The 15,283-nt window shown below is 37.2% G+C and overlaps 1 protein-coding gene across 2 annotated transcripts in view; it reads left to right on the top strand.

Moving 5' to 3' along the window:
* Positions 1–14,693, top strand: part of PGM2 (phosphoglucomutase 2) — a 44,690-nt gene extending 29,997 nt beyond the window's left edge. For both annotated transcript variants that reach the window (XM_071743756.1, XM_071743755.1), the window contains exons 6-14: positions 71–264; positions 1,440–1,629; positions 2,060–2,157; positions 4,305–4,485; positions 4,599–4,692; positions 5,570–5,699; positions 8,243–8,432; positions 9,087–9,220; positions 10,012–14,693. In XM_071743756.1, the coding sequence (XP_071599857.1) occupies positions 71–264; positions 1,440–1,629; positions 2,060–2,157; positions 4,305–4,485; positions 4,599–4,692; positions 5,570–5,699; positions 8,243–8,432; positions 9,087–9,220; positions 10,012–10,114 (1,314 nt within the window). In that variant the 3' untranslated portion in view covers positions 10,115–14,693. The remainder of the gene's footprint in view (positions 1–70; positions 265–1,439; positions 1,630–2,059; positions 2,158–4,304; positions 4,486–4,598; positions 4,693–5,569; positions 5,700–8,242; positions 8,433–9,086; positions 9,221–10,011) is intronic.
* The last annotated feature ends 590 nt before the right edge of the window (positions 14,694–15,283 follow it).

Raw genomic sequence — 15,283 nt, 5'->3', positions numbered from 1 at the left:
CAAAAAAAATAATAAAGCTGTCCTACAACATTAGTGACCAAAATACTCTCTTACCCTACTTATTATTTAGGTTTACTGGGAAAATGGTGCTCAGATCATTTCTCCTCATGACAAAGGAATTTCTCAGGCTATTGAGGAGAACCAAGAGCCGTGGCCTCAGGCTTGGGATGACAAAGTGATTGACAGCAGCCTGCTACTTCATGATCCATATGCCACTGTCAATAAGGAGTATTTCAAAGACATACAGAAACAGTGCTTTTACAGGTAAATGGGACTAACTTCCTTAAGAATATGGGATTTTCTATCTAATACATCAGCGTGGTGGTTTAATTTGACCAAAGTCTGGGCAGTCACGATCCTGCCATAATCCAGTTCTGTCTGTGCCTTCTTACCTTCCGTGGCAGTGGCAGCTGTGTGGTGACATAGTGAAGCAGTGTATAAAGCTATCCTGTCCGAAATCTAACCCAGCAGAGTGAGCAATTTGCTTTTCATGATATCATCTGCCTGTATTAGCAGGACCACACGTCAGCCAAATGCCACAGCAAGACTGGGGCTTTCTTGTGCAGCTCGGGGCGAGCCTAAGGGCTGACACTGGTGGTCCAGCTCCATGCTGGGGAATCACAGCCTTGAAATGAACTTCTAAAAGAGAAGGTGAACAGGCTGTTAGGGCAGTTCTGGAACAAAGACATCTTGTTCTGTCATTCCAGCCTTCCATGTGCTCCTCATAGCCTTGGGCACCTTGTATAATCATCTGTCACTTGCTCAGTAACAAAATCAGTTGGGTTTTTCTCTTTGTGATTAGCAAACAGAATCAGATTATTAGATGATACCTGCTAGATCTGCTTATTTACATCAAAATTTCAACCACCAGTACCCATGATCTTGCTCTTGCTAAAAATGAAGTCAGAATTACCAGAAGGTTAGGGCTATGTAAGAAATTATGCTGCTTTTTCAGAACCAGAGTTAAATGTCTCCTTAGGAGTTTGCATGCCTTTAGATTATGTTCTAAGCTTTAAGTAATGGACTTCATAAAAATGGCTGTGCTCAAATGGGCCATGCTGCTGTCAGTTCACTGTGTTCACAGTCTTTGGAGCTGGCTTAAATGCTAGAGCTGGGAATTAAAAGTCTTACTCTTCAGTTGTTATTTTGGTTTTTTTTTCCACTTGCCCCCTTTGGGGTATGTAGAGTGTACATACATAGAGTGTACTTTCTTATTCCAATGATCTGTATGTAGTGGGACATTAGATACTAAGAGTGAATCACATTGCTGAAAAATGAGGCCAAACCAATTTTCTAAGCCTTCACCTTCAAAATCTGACCTTCTTTAATTGAGAATTCTGTGATACAGAATACTGTATCACATATGTCTCCAAACACAGCCAGTTTTGTGCATAATATTCTTCTATATCCAAGTTTACTGTTACTCTGTTTTATTTCAGGAATATAAACAAGGCAACAAACCTGAAATTTGTTCACACTTCTGTGCACGGTGTAGGTCATAAATTTGTGCAGTTGGCCTTCAAGGCATTTGACCTTAGCCCTCCTTTTGCCGTTCCGGAGCAGAAGGATCCTGATCCAGAATTTCCTACAGTGAAGTATCCAAACCCCGAAGAAGGCAAAGGTGTCCTGGTAAGCAGATATTTTTTTAAAATAGTTACAATGTCTTTCCGATAGCATTTTCTTTCTGCCAGCAGTCATGGCTATAAATATTGGTTGAAGGTCTATTTTGTTTCTGTTTTCATAGCCTTAAATTTAGTGATGAGTTAGCTGAAATTTATATCTCTCCGAAGCAATCTCATAATAGTTAGCTAGAACTTTAGTCTGCTGTCTAACAGGGTGGCCATCATCTGCCCATAGAACAAAGTGATACAGTTTCTTTTAAAATAATAAATATTTTTTACAAAAAATCTTTTGGATTTTGGTAAGTTCCTACAGTTCACATCTGAAATCTAAATTGTTCTGCTATAAACACTAGGATGGGCCAGGGGAAGTCCTGACAAGTGAAAATTTTACTTTGGAATATATAACACTCATCTGGTCTTGCTTACCTCTTTTCCAGACGTTGTCTTTTGCTTTGGCTGAAAAAGATGGGGCAAAAATCATTTTAGCAAATGATCCTGATGCTGACCGACTTGCAGTGGCAGAGAAACAAGAGAGGTATGGTAAAAAAGAAATGCAAACCATCTACATTTGTTACTTAAAGGCTAAGCTTATTTGGGGGATTCTTGCAGCCTGTGTTGCAGAGGAAGATAGAACAGTCACAGTAGAAATTTTATATAAATGTTAGAGAACTGTATGAAGCACATACAGTGCTATGACCACAGTGGGGGCAATAAATGATTAACATTAGATGTTCTACAAAAGCCTGAATGAATATTTGACACTTGCTGTACTTGAGGCATGCATAGAGGCATGTGAATTCTTGTGATTCTGCTATTCCTTTTTAAAGGTAGGTTTTTAGTTAAAATTTTTTCACAGAAGACTAAAAACATTCTTTTATACTGTTCATTTAATAACAACTTGAATATTCAGGAGATCCTTTATAGTTCCTGATAATCTCAGGAATAGAGAATATTCCTGTTCTTTAGTGTTAACTCCTTTCTCAAATACTGTTAAGACCACACATTTTATTAATCTTTAGATGATTCAGGCCTCTTGCTTAGTTCCCCACTTCAATGCATAATGTTATGCACCTGCATTACACTTAAAGCATTGTCAGTGTTTGATACTTCCCAGTATAGACTTTTCCACTCTGTCCTTTAAGGAATATCTGCATTATTTATCTATGTATATCCTGTCAAAGAATGGGATCACAGAAAGTAAACTTGCTCAAACAGGGACTTCTTGTAAATTTTTCATGTGTATGAAATGTGTAACCTGTAATTGTGATGCAATACTGCCATGCCCTTATTTCATGTCCCTGATATCCTGTACTTCTGCAGTTGTTTGCATTTATGTATTGTAGTTACATTTGACCTCTATTCTAAAACCCCAGTAAAAGGAGACAGTGCAGGTATCCATTTTGCTTACCACTTAACCTCTATTGGTCATGTAGCAGCTTCAGAAGCAGTGGTGGTTGCTTTGGGGTTTGGGGGCTTTTTTAGCTCCTTATCCTCATGGCAGTAACTGAGGAGGCTTCTCTCTCTAAAAGAAGAGTGAGCTAATTGGTATTCTACTGTGTGTTTGGGTGTTAGCTGGAATGTCCTGATTTTAGTATTTTTTGCATGTGCCAGCCTCAGTTGACAATTCATTGTTGACAAAAAAGCAATAAAAGGTTCATTTTTTCCTAGGGATGAGGGGTTAGAACAGGAACATAAAATCACTCATAGTTTTTAGGTGCTTTTGTTCTAAAAGCTCAGAGCTATCAGACCTGGAGAGAGGGTGTTGGTTTATTGTATATATAGCCATTGAGAGCGTGGTGCTCTCATTCTACCACCTCTTTGCTAATCGTTTAGCCAGTCTTAGTTGTCTCCTAACTTTTGGTCCTGTGTCCCCCTCTCAAACTTCTGCTGTAGCTGCTCATACACTAATTGAGTATTAATATAGGCTTCTACAGTATCTGTACTTCTTCTTTGACAGAAACTCCTGCTAGAGCACACTCTCTCAGCACTCTTACACTAAGTTGTCGCTGTGCATTGCTTTGTGCCTGTTGGCATCAGTAAAGCAGGAGACTGAGTCTGCTTCTCTCTCACAACAGGTACTGTTTCTGTAGGTCTTGATTTTTGTCATTTTGGCAGTGTCTTTGTCCCCTTTTGTGAATGGAAATTTTAGAGCAATTTTGAAATCTGTCTCTTGCTTTTTCCTTCGATTTTTCTTGTTTAAGCAACAAATAGATGTTAATGGGGTTTTTTTATGTGTTGGAGATTTTTTCCAATCTTCCTCAATGGCCAATTGACGTATTTTGTGATTAAATAAGAAGCGTTTGTCAGTGAGTCAACTAAAAATACTGATCACTTGAAAACTGTATTTTCAGTGTCTGTGCTTGTCTTAATGATGAATTTTATAATTGTCTGCTGAATATTTTTGTTTTACTTAAAATATGCTGCAAATACCACTTTTTCATCGTTGGATAAATTCAAAAGCTGGTATGTATGATGGAGGAGGAAGGTAACCACTTCAGAATGTTTTGGGGGAAGAATTATTTTCTTCATTCACAATGAATACATAATATCTTATTACTGCTACCTGGAATTCAGATGCAGTGGTTTTATTTACTAGTGTTCAGGTATGGAAGAATCAGTAGATTATTTTTTCCAGTATTACCCTTTGAATTCATATGTATTCTGTTGGTTTTTTCCATACAGTGGTGAATGGAAACTGTTTTCTGGAAATGAGCTGGGAGCCCTTTTAGGCTGGTGGATCTTCACTTGCTGGAAAAATAACAATAGGGATACTCGTGCCATTAAAGATGTCTACATGTTATCCAGTACTGTTTCTTCCAAAATCCTGAGAGCAATTGCACTAAAGGAAGGTTTTCACTTTGAGGTAAGCTTTTAGATGTTATTCCATATTCTTTTATTTGCTTGCCTACACAGAGTCATATCTTTGAAAAACGTGGCTTTTGCTTTTAATGCCTTTTTCTCTCCTTGCTGCTGTAGGAAACACTGACAGGTTTCAAGTGGATGGGCAACCGTGCCAAACAGCTCATGGACCAGGGCAAAGCTGTTCTGTTTGCATTTGAGGAGGCTATCGGTAAGAAACAGAATATTATGCTCAAGTATCCTGTCAAACGCTGAAAGTAGGACTATTGCAAAAAATGGCAAAGAAAAGGTGCCCTTAAGACAATGGGTGTATTTCCAGTGAGTATTCACTATCATCCACTTGGATTATTAGTTTTAATCCTTTATATCTGTTTAGCACAGGATATTATGATGTGCACTAGGTGCATGTATCTTCAGTGTCATGACTATGTAGACTTGGACTGCAAATTCTGCACAAGCTATTTAAAAAAAACAATCAGACACATTTTTCAGACTTAAAGTTGAGTCTGTTTACCTCACAGTTTTAAGCTTAGTTTAATGTGAATAACATAAAGTAAGAACTCAGCCAGATTATACTTGTAAAGTGGAAAGCTATTAATAAAAGCTATGAAATTGTGAGAAGGAAGTTGTAAAGCTATAATGCTGTTTCTTTAGTATCTCAGAACTTGAAAACTGGAGCAAAGGTAACTAATTTCATGGATAATTATCAGTGTTGCCATATGCTACCATGTAAGGGTAATCACATTTGAGAAAAACTGCTATACTTGCATTGCTCCTGCAGTGAGGCATTTCTCTTTCATGAGAGCTCAAAAATATTTAGGAGCATCTGGCGCTGATACAATACAGATCTGTCTCTATCCTGAAATTCTATTAAAATGCTTTGCTTATGAAAATTAACACTGATAAGAAGATAAAAGTTTTCCATTTTTGGTTTAACTCATAAAATGTCTGTGTTATGGTTATATGCATTTGTCCTTTAAAAGATGTTGGTTTGATTAACTTCTCCCCCATTTTATCTTATTTCCTCATTAAAATACATCATATATATATATTTTTTTTTTTGCTTGCTTGTTTGTTTGTTTGTTTAGGTTATATGTGCTGTCCTGCTGTTTTGGACAAAGATGGTGTCAGTGCTGCTGTTATAACTGCAGAGATGGCAAGCTTTTTGGCAACCAGGAATTTGTCACTGTCTCAGCAGCTGAAAGCTGTCTATGATGAGTGAGTTCAATTATAATAATTTCAGTTTTTCTTCATTCCACATAGCACAGTTATGGGTGGTATATATATAATAGAGACCCAACAGCAACCTACAATATATGAAGAAATAAAAATTGGGTTATTTATATATAGTAGTTACAAATAATCTTCTAGAAAGCACTCCTGCCTCATGCCTGAATAAATTTATGTCAAGGAATTTTAAAACCTTTAATACAACGTTAATAATTCCCTATTAGTTAATAAAATTTTTGAGGTATTTTTTGAGGTTCACTTGTCTGGAAGGTTTCTGCCTTTTGGGAAGTTTGCTCTTGCTCTTTTACAGAGGATTGGCCTGTTTTTCAGCCAGCAATATTGCTGCATTGTAGAAATTATTGTGCCTTTTTCTGCTTAAAAGTGCCAGATACACAAACTCATTGATGGCAGAATGAGCCTAAGTAGCTCTGGCATATTTATGCTACTCATGGAAGCCAACTTGCTTCTGCTCTGCTTGTAGGGCTACTTCTAATTAAATTATTCCTAGTTTGCTCTAAAGTTAGGCTTTTTATTATATTGTTCTGTCTTTTTTGATGGATAGTAGAAGTCGCTTGTTCTTTCTTTTTTGGCTACTGAATACTGAGATTTGAGCTGATTGTGCAGAAGACTGACTGTAACTATTGGCTATATACAGTTGGGTATAATTCTGAGAGGTTTTAATGAGGCACTACTTTTATTCTGTTCTTGTTTAACATGCTCAAAGACCTACAGAGATCAATAGCAAAAAAGACTATTGGATTTCGTGGGGCATGGTTTTTTGTTTTGTTTTTTTTTTCAAGGGGGGTTTGGGTTGTTTGTTTTAAAGGAGGGACCGATACAGGCTGGCTGACACTTGTCCACCTCCTCATGTCTTGGACACTAAAAAAGGAGTGATAAAATCTGCAGGGACCCATGGAAAACTCCAGCCTTGGTGCTGCTTTTTCCAGCCCTCATTTGTATGCAGCACTACCTATGCTTGTTTCATCTACTACTTAAGAAGAAATCAAGTGGCAATGACTTGCTGAAATACTGCATAAATAAATTGTGGGATTTAGCAGCTGTTACACATGGCAGAAGGTTAGGTGGGTTCAAGAAACTGTAATATAAATGCACGGAAGAGGAATTCCTGACCAGAGCTGCAAATATAGCATTGGACATGAGAATTGCCTTAATTATTAGTAGCTGGAAGTGTCTATTAAAAGAATTATCCTTCCTGGGCTCATGCTTTATTTTTTTAATACTAACTCAGTAAACTCCTGCTTCAGGTTGCCCTCAGTAACAGAATATTTAACTGAGTGGCTCTTAGCTCTTCCCCAGCACCACTGTGTACATAACCACTGAAGAGGACACTCAAAGTCAGAGCTTATTTAGTGTAAAAGCAGTCTGTAGATGCACCTTAAATATGTCACTGCACATAGTCACTGTTTGTAGAAAAACTGCAGATACAGGGAAGGTACAAACCTGCATTATTAAATTGATACTTGATAACTAGAACTGAAGGGGGGTATCTTGGTTTTTTTTTTTTTGTGAGGTCCTTTGGTTTTTTAGTTTGCTTACAGCTAGTATAGAGTTGCAGTTTTCTACTTCTTACTACTATATTCTTCATCATATTGGTCCTGTATTTGCTGTTGAAACAGTAGAAACTCTATATTTTGGAGGTATAGAGGGGGATCTGTTCTCAGAGAAGTAAAAGCAGACCAGAAAAATTACACAGTCCTAGCAGTCTAATCAGTTCTTTCAAAAATAGGATAGGCTTTGTGAATTCCCTTACTGGATTCTCAGGATTGATTTAGCAAGTACTGACTTTCAAAGTGTCCATTTTGTCCTTATTTAAGAACATGACCCTATTTAAGCAACCTTTCAGGTTTCTAACCTAAATATCCTAGAGCTAATGAAAGATTCTGCCCTTCAGATTTTCCCTGGCATCAAGGATGCTCATAAAATGTTGATCTTTAGTAAGAGCTCCCTTGAACAACCAGTTCAGGCTTGTGTGCTTTCCAACAATATGCTGACTTGAAGAGTTGGTTTTAGGAGGTGATTTGTCTTTGATGCAGATTCTGCATCATATTACCTAGCAGCAAATGGATAAAGTAGGGAAACAATGTTCAGAACAGTTTAGTAGAAACACTTGAATAGGAAGCTTCTGAAGTGTGATTGGAAAAAAAAAAAAAGCATTGGAATTTGTTTTACTCCAAAAGGGTCAGTTGGAATCCAGTCAGGGAAGCTATTTAGATGTAGTCTGGTCTCATCTTCAAGGCAATAATGGCATCTTTTTTTTTCTTCTGGTTTAGCAGTAAACTTTCTCATTTTCAATCATAAAAAGGAAAAGGTGTCAGTGCAGAAGTTTCTTTGAAGTATGAAGTATGAATTAAGCAGTTGAGGTCTGTTTAAAATGGTTAGGGGATAAACCAATGCTGCAGCTGGGTGACCATGAGCATAGATTCTTGCTTTATAGAGGGATGTATAATATGTATGGTGTACAATTCTTAAGAATGTTGCTTCCTCAATTCATCAATATTGTGTCTTCACAGATATGGCTTCCATATTACCAAGGCTTCATATTTCATCTGTCATGATCCTAAAGTTATACAACAGCTTTTTGACAACCTTAGAAATTTTGATGGAAAAAACACATACCCAAAATCTTGTGGTAGATTTAAAGTTTCTGGAGTAAGGGATCTAACTACTGGGTATGACAGCAGCCAGCCAGATCAAAAAGCTGTAAGTATATTTTTAAAATTATATATAAATGGTATTAGTATGTATTTACACATATACAAAAAGATCTATGAAGAAACACTCTAACCATAACGTTACATCCTAAGTCTTAACATAAATTAGATGGGGGATGATTGTTTTGCCTTGGTGGGACAAAGTGAAGGTTGGGGAAAGGGAGACGATTGTGGTTTCCTGGTTGATTTTGGGGTGTTTTTTCTCTCCAAGATGACAGTCTGTAAAGAGAGGTTAGAGAATCTTGCTGTCTTCCTACAGCAATCTTGCATTATTTTGTTTTAAGTGTAAGTTAAACTGCCTGCTGAGATGGGGTTTTGGGTTCTTTAGTTTTTCCACAGTTCATGTATCTTTGCCTCCTGGGAAATGTCATCACAGAGCAATTTCTATTTGCAACAAAAATGGTGACTAGACTTGAAATGAGCTACCTGGCAGTAATGTACTGGTACCACATTCTAGGCTGAGGGTAAGGCTGGCATTTGCCTGTTGTCACCTCAAGAACGTGGTGTTGAAGAAAACGGAACAAATCTTCATTTTACTTGATTCTTTATTTATATTGTATGACATGAAGTAATGGGGTTTGTCTTCAGTTCATTATATATAGTCACGTTTCAAGCTTTTAAAAAATTATTCTGCTCTTTCTAGATACTGCCTACTAGTAAAAGTAGCCAAATGATAACATTCACTTTTGCCAATGGAGGAGTGGCCACGATGAGAACCAGTGGGACGGAACCAAAAATCAAATACTATTCTGAACTTTGTGCACCTCCTGGAAACAGGTATTGTCACTTGCAGCAGTAAATGCAGTGTAGTAGGGGCTGTGTGGCTTTTTTGAGGTGTTTTGGTGAGGAAGGGTCTCTATGCTCAAATATTACTACAGTTGTTATTTTAGCAGAAGTATTTGTATAAAGCTTTAATTCTTTATTTCAATTTTTCCTTGAAAGCTTTGTTGATGCAATCTTGTAACTGAAATTCCTTTGGACTTGGTTTCACGGCCAGTAAAAACAACATGAAGAAAAACATTCTGCCTTAAATGATAGTAGATACATTCACTCTCTTTTTACATACATAGTTACTTTGAACTTACATAACTGTATGTCCAGAGTTTTAATATATTTTAAACTCTTTTGTGTTTAATAATTATATTCTTGACAATAGCCTTGGAAATCATATAATCTTAAAGATAAGCAATTATTAACTTGTAACTAATTCTTTCTCACTGATGAAAATTAATCTGAAAATACTATTACAAGTATAGGAGTTACATTTCTAATCATATGCATTTAGCAATAGAAGATTTAAACTCAAACTGGCTGTTCTATTTTAGATTATGTTGCAGGCTTATGTTTCCCTATAGCCTTAAGGCTATGTGATCTTCATGCACATCAGTTGCACGTGAACATCAGTGCATTACCATAAGAAATCGAGTGTATTTACTTCTAGAATTAATGGAAAATGTTTGTCCAAAACAACGCAACATACTTAGAAATTCCTCAGACTGCAAACATTTGCTTTTTACCTTCTCCACTGTGACACTGTGCTCTCTATTTGTGTGGATTTTGTTTCTCAGTGACGTTGAGCAGCTGAAGAAGGAACTAGATGAATTGGTCAGCGCTCTTGAAAAACACTTCTTTCAACCAGAAAAAAATAATCTTCAACGAAAGACTGAGTAAAAAGCAAAATTACTACCTTAGTTGTTTTTTGCAGCATTAGAAGTGCATTATTTAAGAAGTAAGAATTTTTAGGACCAAACATCTGAGAGTTCAGACTAAAAAGACTTCTGCTTTTATCAAGAGTTACTCTGGGTGCTCTTGGATCTAGTGTCTTATTTTGGAAGGAAAATACCTCTACCCTTCAAGGACCAAAAGACCACAATCAGTTAAACTAAGGACTTCGGGAACTAAAAGCTGACTGCAAATATCTTTCAATCAAAACTTGTTTTAATTAAATATTAGAAGTAATATCCTGGTTCCCAAAATGCAGCCTGTTTTGTGGGGACTTTTATTTATTTTGTGCGTTGTGTGTGATCTGATAATACTATGCAACTTTATATATAGATTTCCAAAGCACGTTCTTCTATTAACAAGAAGTACTGAAAGCCTGTGGTGAAACTTTGAAAAACTTGGGGCAAATGTTTCCAAACCAGTGATCTTTCTTGGGGACTTTTTGCCCAAATAAACAAGAAGGTCACAGTGTATTTGTTGGAGAGCTGTTTGCTGTGGGACTAGACATCATATTCCAGGTTAGCAACACTGCATGTACTAAGCTGCTTGTTAATACCATGAATTTAGTAAGATAATGTATCTACCTCCAGCATCTTCCTGTTTCCTCATTTAACTGAACATAATGAGTTCCATGTGTATCCCAGTCTCAGAGCCTGGTATCCTGTGTGCTGCCATGACTTGGTACAGAACTCAGCATGTCTAAAGCAGAAGTTTCCATTTTATTGCACACTGTTGTTTGCACTTGCAGAGCCTGAGATGGTTATTTGGAAGTTACCAGCTGGCTTTAATAAAAGGCTTTCTGCATTTTCAGTACTTGTTTTGCATAAACAAGTACAAAGCCCCAGTACTTCTTGGGGCTTTGCCGGGATCACTTGTTTTATCTCATGGAAAATGAGTAGTTGCCACACCAAGCATAGATCAAATTTAGCAAATTATTCATAGAGGATCAAACTTGCTGTTCTACCCCCAATAAATACCAGCTTACCTTGTTGGGAACTCTAGACTTTTTTTAATGCATGTTAAGTGTGCTAAAACCAGTGTGTTTGTCATGTTAGAGATCTGAAGAGATTTTCAAAAGGAAACAAGAACTACTGAGGCACTGACACTCATTGACCAATTAATTGATTACCAGTCCATTACCACCTGACCCTGTGGCAGAAAAGTTAATTTTTATTTTTTTTTTCTGATTAAAGAAACTTTTTGTGCTTGAAATCTGTAGGCAACACCACCCCTCTTTTAATATTTGGGGCTTTTTCCTCTTACTTTTGTCCCTGGAAGTATGTTCAGAGTTCCAAGTCCAACTTTTGGTTGCTAGGGTCTTTAGTAACCTTGTCTTGCATCAGAAAAAGAGGATCTAGAACTGAAATAAAGAACTGAAACAAAGCCAGGAGTAAAATTGCAAATTGGAGAGGGGGTAGTATTGTGAGCTGGAATGAGTGCTAAGCTACAGCTTCTTCACATCTGGTCTAATTCACAGAATCACACGTAGTGCTGTAAGATAAAGCCATGGTAAAGCTTTCAGTCTAATGCTTTAAGGCTGAACTTTATCTACGACTATCTTAAAGGAGGTTGTAAAGAGGTGGGGATCAGTCTGTTTAATGAAGTTACAACTGATAGGACTAGAGGTAATGGGCTCAAATTGTGCCAGGGGAGGTTTGGATTGGATATTAGGAAGAATTTCTTCACTGAAAGGGTTATCAGGCATTGGAACAGGCTGCCCAAGGCCTGTGGGTGGTGGGGTCCCCATCCCTGGAGTTACTTAAGAGTCCTATAGACAGAGTTCTTAGGGATATGGTTTAGTTAAGGACTTGTCAGTGTTAGGTTAGACTGGATTATCCTGAAGGTCTTTTCCAGCCAAGGTAATTCTGTGATAGACTTCACTTTTAAAGACATCAGTTTGTTTACTAGTCACAGTTTAAATCCAGCCCTGAATATTTTGGTTTTTTAGCAAGCCTTATATCCTTGTCATTGTAAATAGCAACAATAAAATTATAGTAAATTAACACTTGTGAGCTAAGCATTGGCTGAAGGCACCAGGATGCCATACATAAGTAAAACCTGAAAATTAATTTTAAATAAAAATAATGAGCAGCAGAACTGTTCTCTGCCCATAAATACAAAAATAATTAAAAGTAAATAAACTAATCTGCATTGTAATCCTTCATGATATTTCTTTGCACTATGTAAGCACACAGATTCATCAAGGATAGTATTTCTGCTCAACTTCCAAGTGAAAGCCTACATTTCTCTTTTGTATAGCAATTGCCAGGTAACTGAAATGAGGTCATGCACCATCAGGACACTGTGCATAATGGGATGAGCATATTAAACTGTCCAATCATATCCTAACACCCACCTAACTAAAATGTAATAAAAATGATGGCATAGCAACAGCAGCTTCCAAACAAAAGAAAAAGCTTAAAATACACAATCACGGGTAAGTAATTTTCAAATGTATTTATGGGAATAAAGGGGAGGGAGGATTAATCATGACATCTGAAATGCACAAAAGCACAGGCAGCAGGCAGGATCTGTAACAGTAGCTTTCTTGACTCATGATCAGTGATAAAAGAATGCCTCTTGTCTTTGAAGATAATTACTTACTAATGTCATTGGCATGTGCTCCTACAGCATAGGAAATAAGCAGAAGTGCTGTAATAACAGTTATAATTAAAATTTTGTTTACAGAATGTCTGGAACTATATATAAATAGCATCTGAGGATACAGTGTCATTGGATAAGAATGTAGTACTTCATCAAGAGCTCACAAGTCAAAGGCCAGCAAAGCAGTACCATGCTCTTAATAAGGTACTAAACAGATTTACAGGAAATAAATTGCCAAGAAAGACTTACACTGGTTTATATAACAGAAATACAGAAATAGAAATTCATTAGGGAAAATACAGAAGAAAAAGCACAGAGGCTGCATCCGAAGCACAGTGTAGGTGCCTGGATTCAAATCAATAATCGATGGTTACCGCTTAACTGCTGCCCAACTATGGAGCAGCTCAAAGTCTGAAACTATCCTGCAGGAGAAATTTAAAACTTGCCATTTGCCTCATGCTGCTTCAAAGGGTGAATTCACAGTCACTGCAGACCCAAGTTCTGCCCTCACTGTACAATCCTACCCAGCTGTGGTTATGTGAGGAGATGCTTCTCTTCCTTCCCCTACAAGAGGCTTCATTGCCTACATGTTCCCATAGTGTGCCTCATACAAGCCTGTATGTTCAGGTTCTGTATGAAAGGCAGGGGTGGGTTCTATTTCTGGTTGATTGGTTGGTTGGTTGGTTTTTTAATAGATCATGTTTGCAGGATGTGGAAAGCCTAGGCTGATTTTCCTCCTCAGTCTGTAGAAGTTAATGTCATGGTAGGATGCTTGAGTTAATAGGCTACTATAAGGAAAAACTAGTTTGTGAAGGGGAAAAGATATTTACTCTTTCAGAAAATCAGACATTATTGGGAAGTCTGGTGCTTGGGGCTTTCACTTGACTACAGGGATTCCAGTCCCTGGTACACATGGAAGAGGGTTTTTTTAAGGACTGGAACGTATGACCCCAGTTCTGGCTTTGTCCTTGTTTTCACAAATAAAACTTTATTTTCCCCCTATATAAATAATGGTTTCATTAGGAAGCAAGGAGAAGGAATGCTGTCCAGTGTAGTCTGGAAATTTTCATGGCTAACAGGCTGAACACTATCAGGCTGAGTAGAAAACAAACTAGTCTTCCTGCATTCTGGATAAACAGACAGAAAAGACAGTGTGACCCTTTTATTCTTCAAATAAAGCATCTAAATATCCATCTTGAGGAAACTGGATGTTGAATCATGATAATAGGGGACCACATCTTGCAGACCCTGTAGGTGCTAAAACCAGAAAGAGAAGGTGACTCTTTACCATCCCATCTTCTAGATTTCCATTCTGCCTTGCATAGCTCATGAGCTACTTAACATTAAAATATCCTTCATCTGCAAAGACAGACCATTAAAATATCCTTCATCTGCAAAGACAGACCATAAAGAAGAGTTGCAGGCAACCATGGGGCTATTCAGAGACACTTTTGCCCTGTAAGAGCTGTTTTTTTCCCTTGTTATCACCAAGTGTGTTCATATCTAAATGTTCCTTGTTTCATCTGATCCAGCTTTAAATTCTTTCTTTTGCATTGTTTCTAAACCCTCTCTGCAAACAATTTCACTTCTTTCATAGCAGTGTTTTAAGTCTCTTTTACCAGCACTGAAATGAATGGTCACTGGCATGTACACTACTGATATAGTAGAGTTTTGCTCCAGATGCTGTGAGCTGTGTGTTTCTCCACTCCATCTTGGTAGTATTATGTTTTTCTTATGACAATTTTCTCTGTTGTTGAGCTGGTGAGAGACATCAGACTACTACCTTCTAAAACCACTGACATCTCTTTTATTTTTATTACTTTGATTTTTTAGTTAGTTGTAATAAAAAATCAAAATATTCTAAAATAAAATTGTCAAAAAATGTTGCAAATGTTATATTAAAATTTCATTTCTTTTTGAGGCACATGGGTGCGTTTTGGATTTTTTTTTTTACTAGAGTTTACCAATGAGCATTACAGAAACTGGCTGGATTAAACAGATAACGAATGACTGTTGCTAAATAGTTTTTCAAGGTGTTTGCCAAATATAAATACTCCAGGTTTATTATGTCTCCTATTAACTGTAAGGAAACATGACTACTTGAATGAAAAAGAGGAGTTTTTTGAAATTTAGAATAAGTGGAACTATTAAACCAGTTCTTATTCAAGATTTAATAGAGGGCCCTAGGAATGAATTCAGGCACAGTCTGATTTCTTTGCCAGCTATCAAAGAGGAGAAGGAAGAAAGGATTTGTATTTGTGATGCTCAAGTGTTGACTTCTGTTGTTGTTCAAGGATTTTCCCAGCAGCAAAAAACAGTCCTGTAGGATCTCTATCTGTTTCATTACCACCTTTTGAAAGTCATCAATGAACCAGTTAAAAACAATCTTCTCAAGATTATTTCTTGGTAATTTGGGAATGCATGAGTCCTGTCTGGGTGGAGCTGTCTGGGTGGAAATTGTGCTTCACCATCTTCCATAACATGATTACCAGAAGTGTGTGATGCTCCAGCAGG

Source organism: Heliangelus exortis, chromosome 4 (assembly GCF_036169615.1).
Source record: "Heliangelus exortis chromosome 4, bHelExo1.hap1, whole genome shotgun sequence".
NCBI classification, from domain to species: Eukaryota; Metazoa; Chordata; class Aves; order Apodiformes; family Trochilidae; genus Heliangelus; species Heliangelus exortis.
The sequence above is the reverse complement of the archived record's forward strand: the minus strand, read 5'-3'. Positions and strand labels throughout refer to the sequence as shown.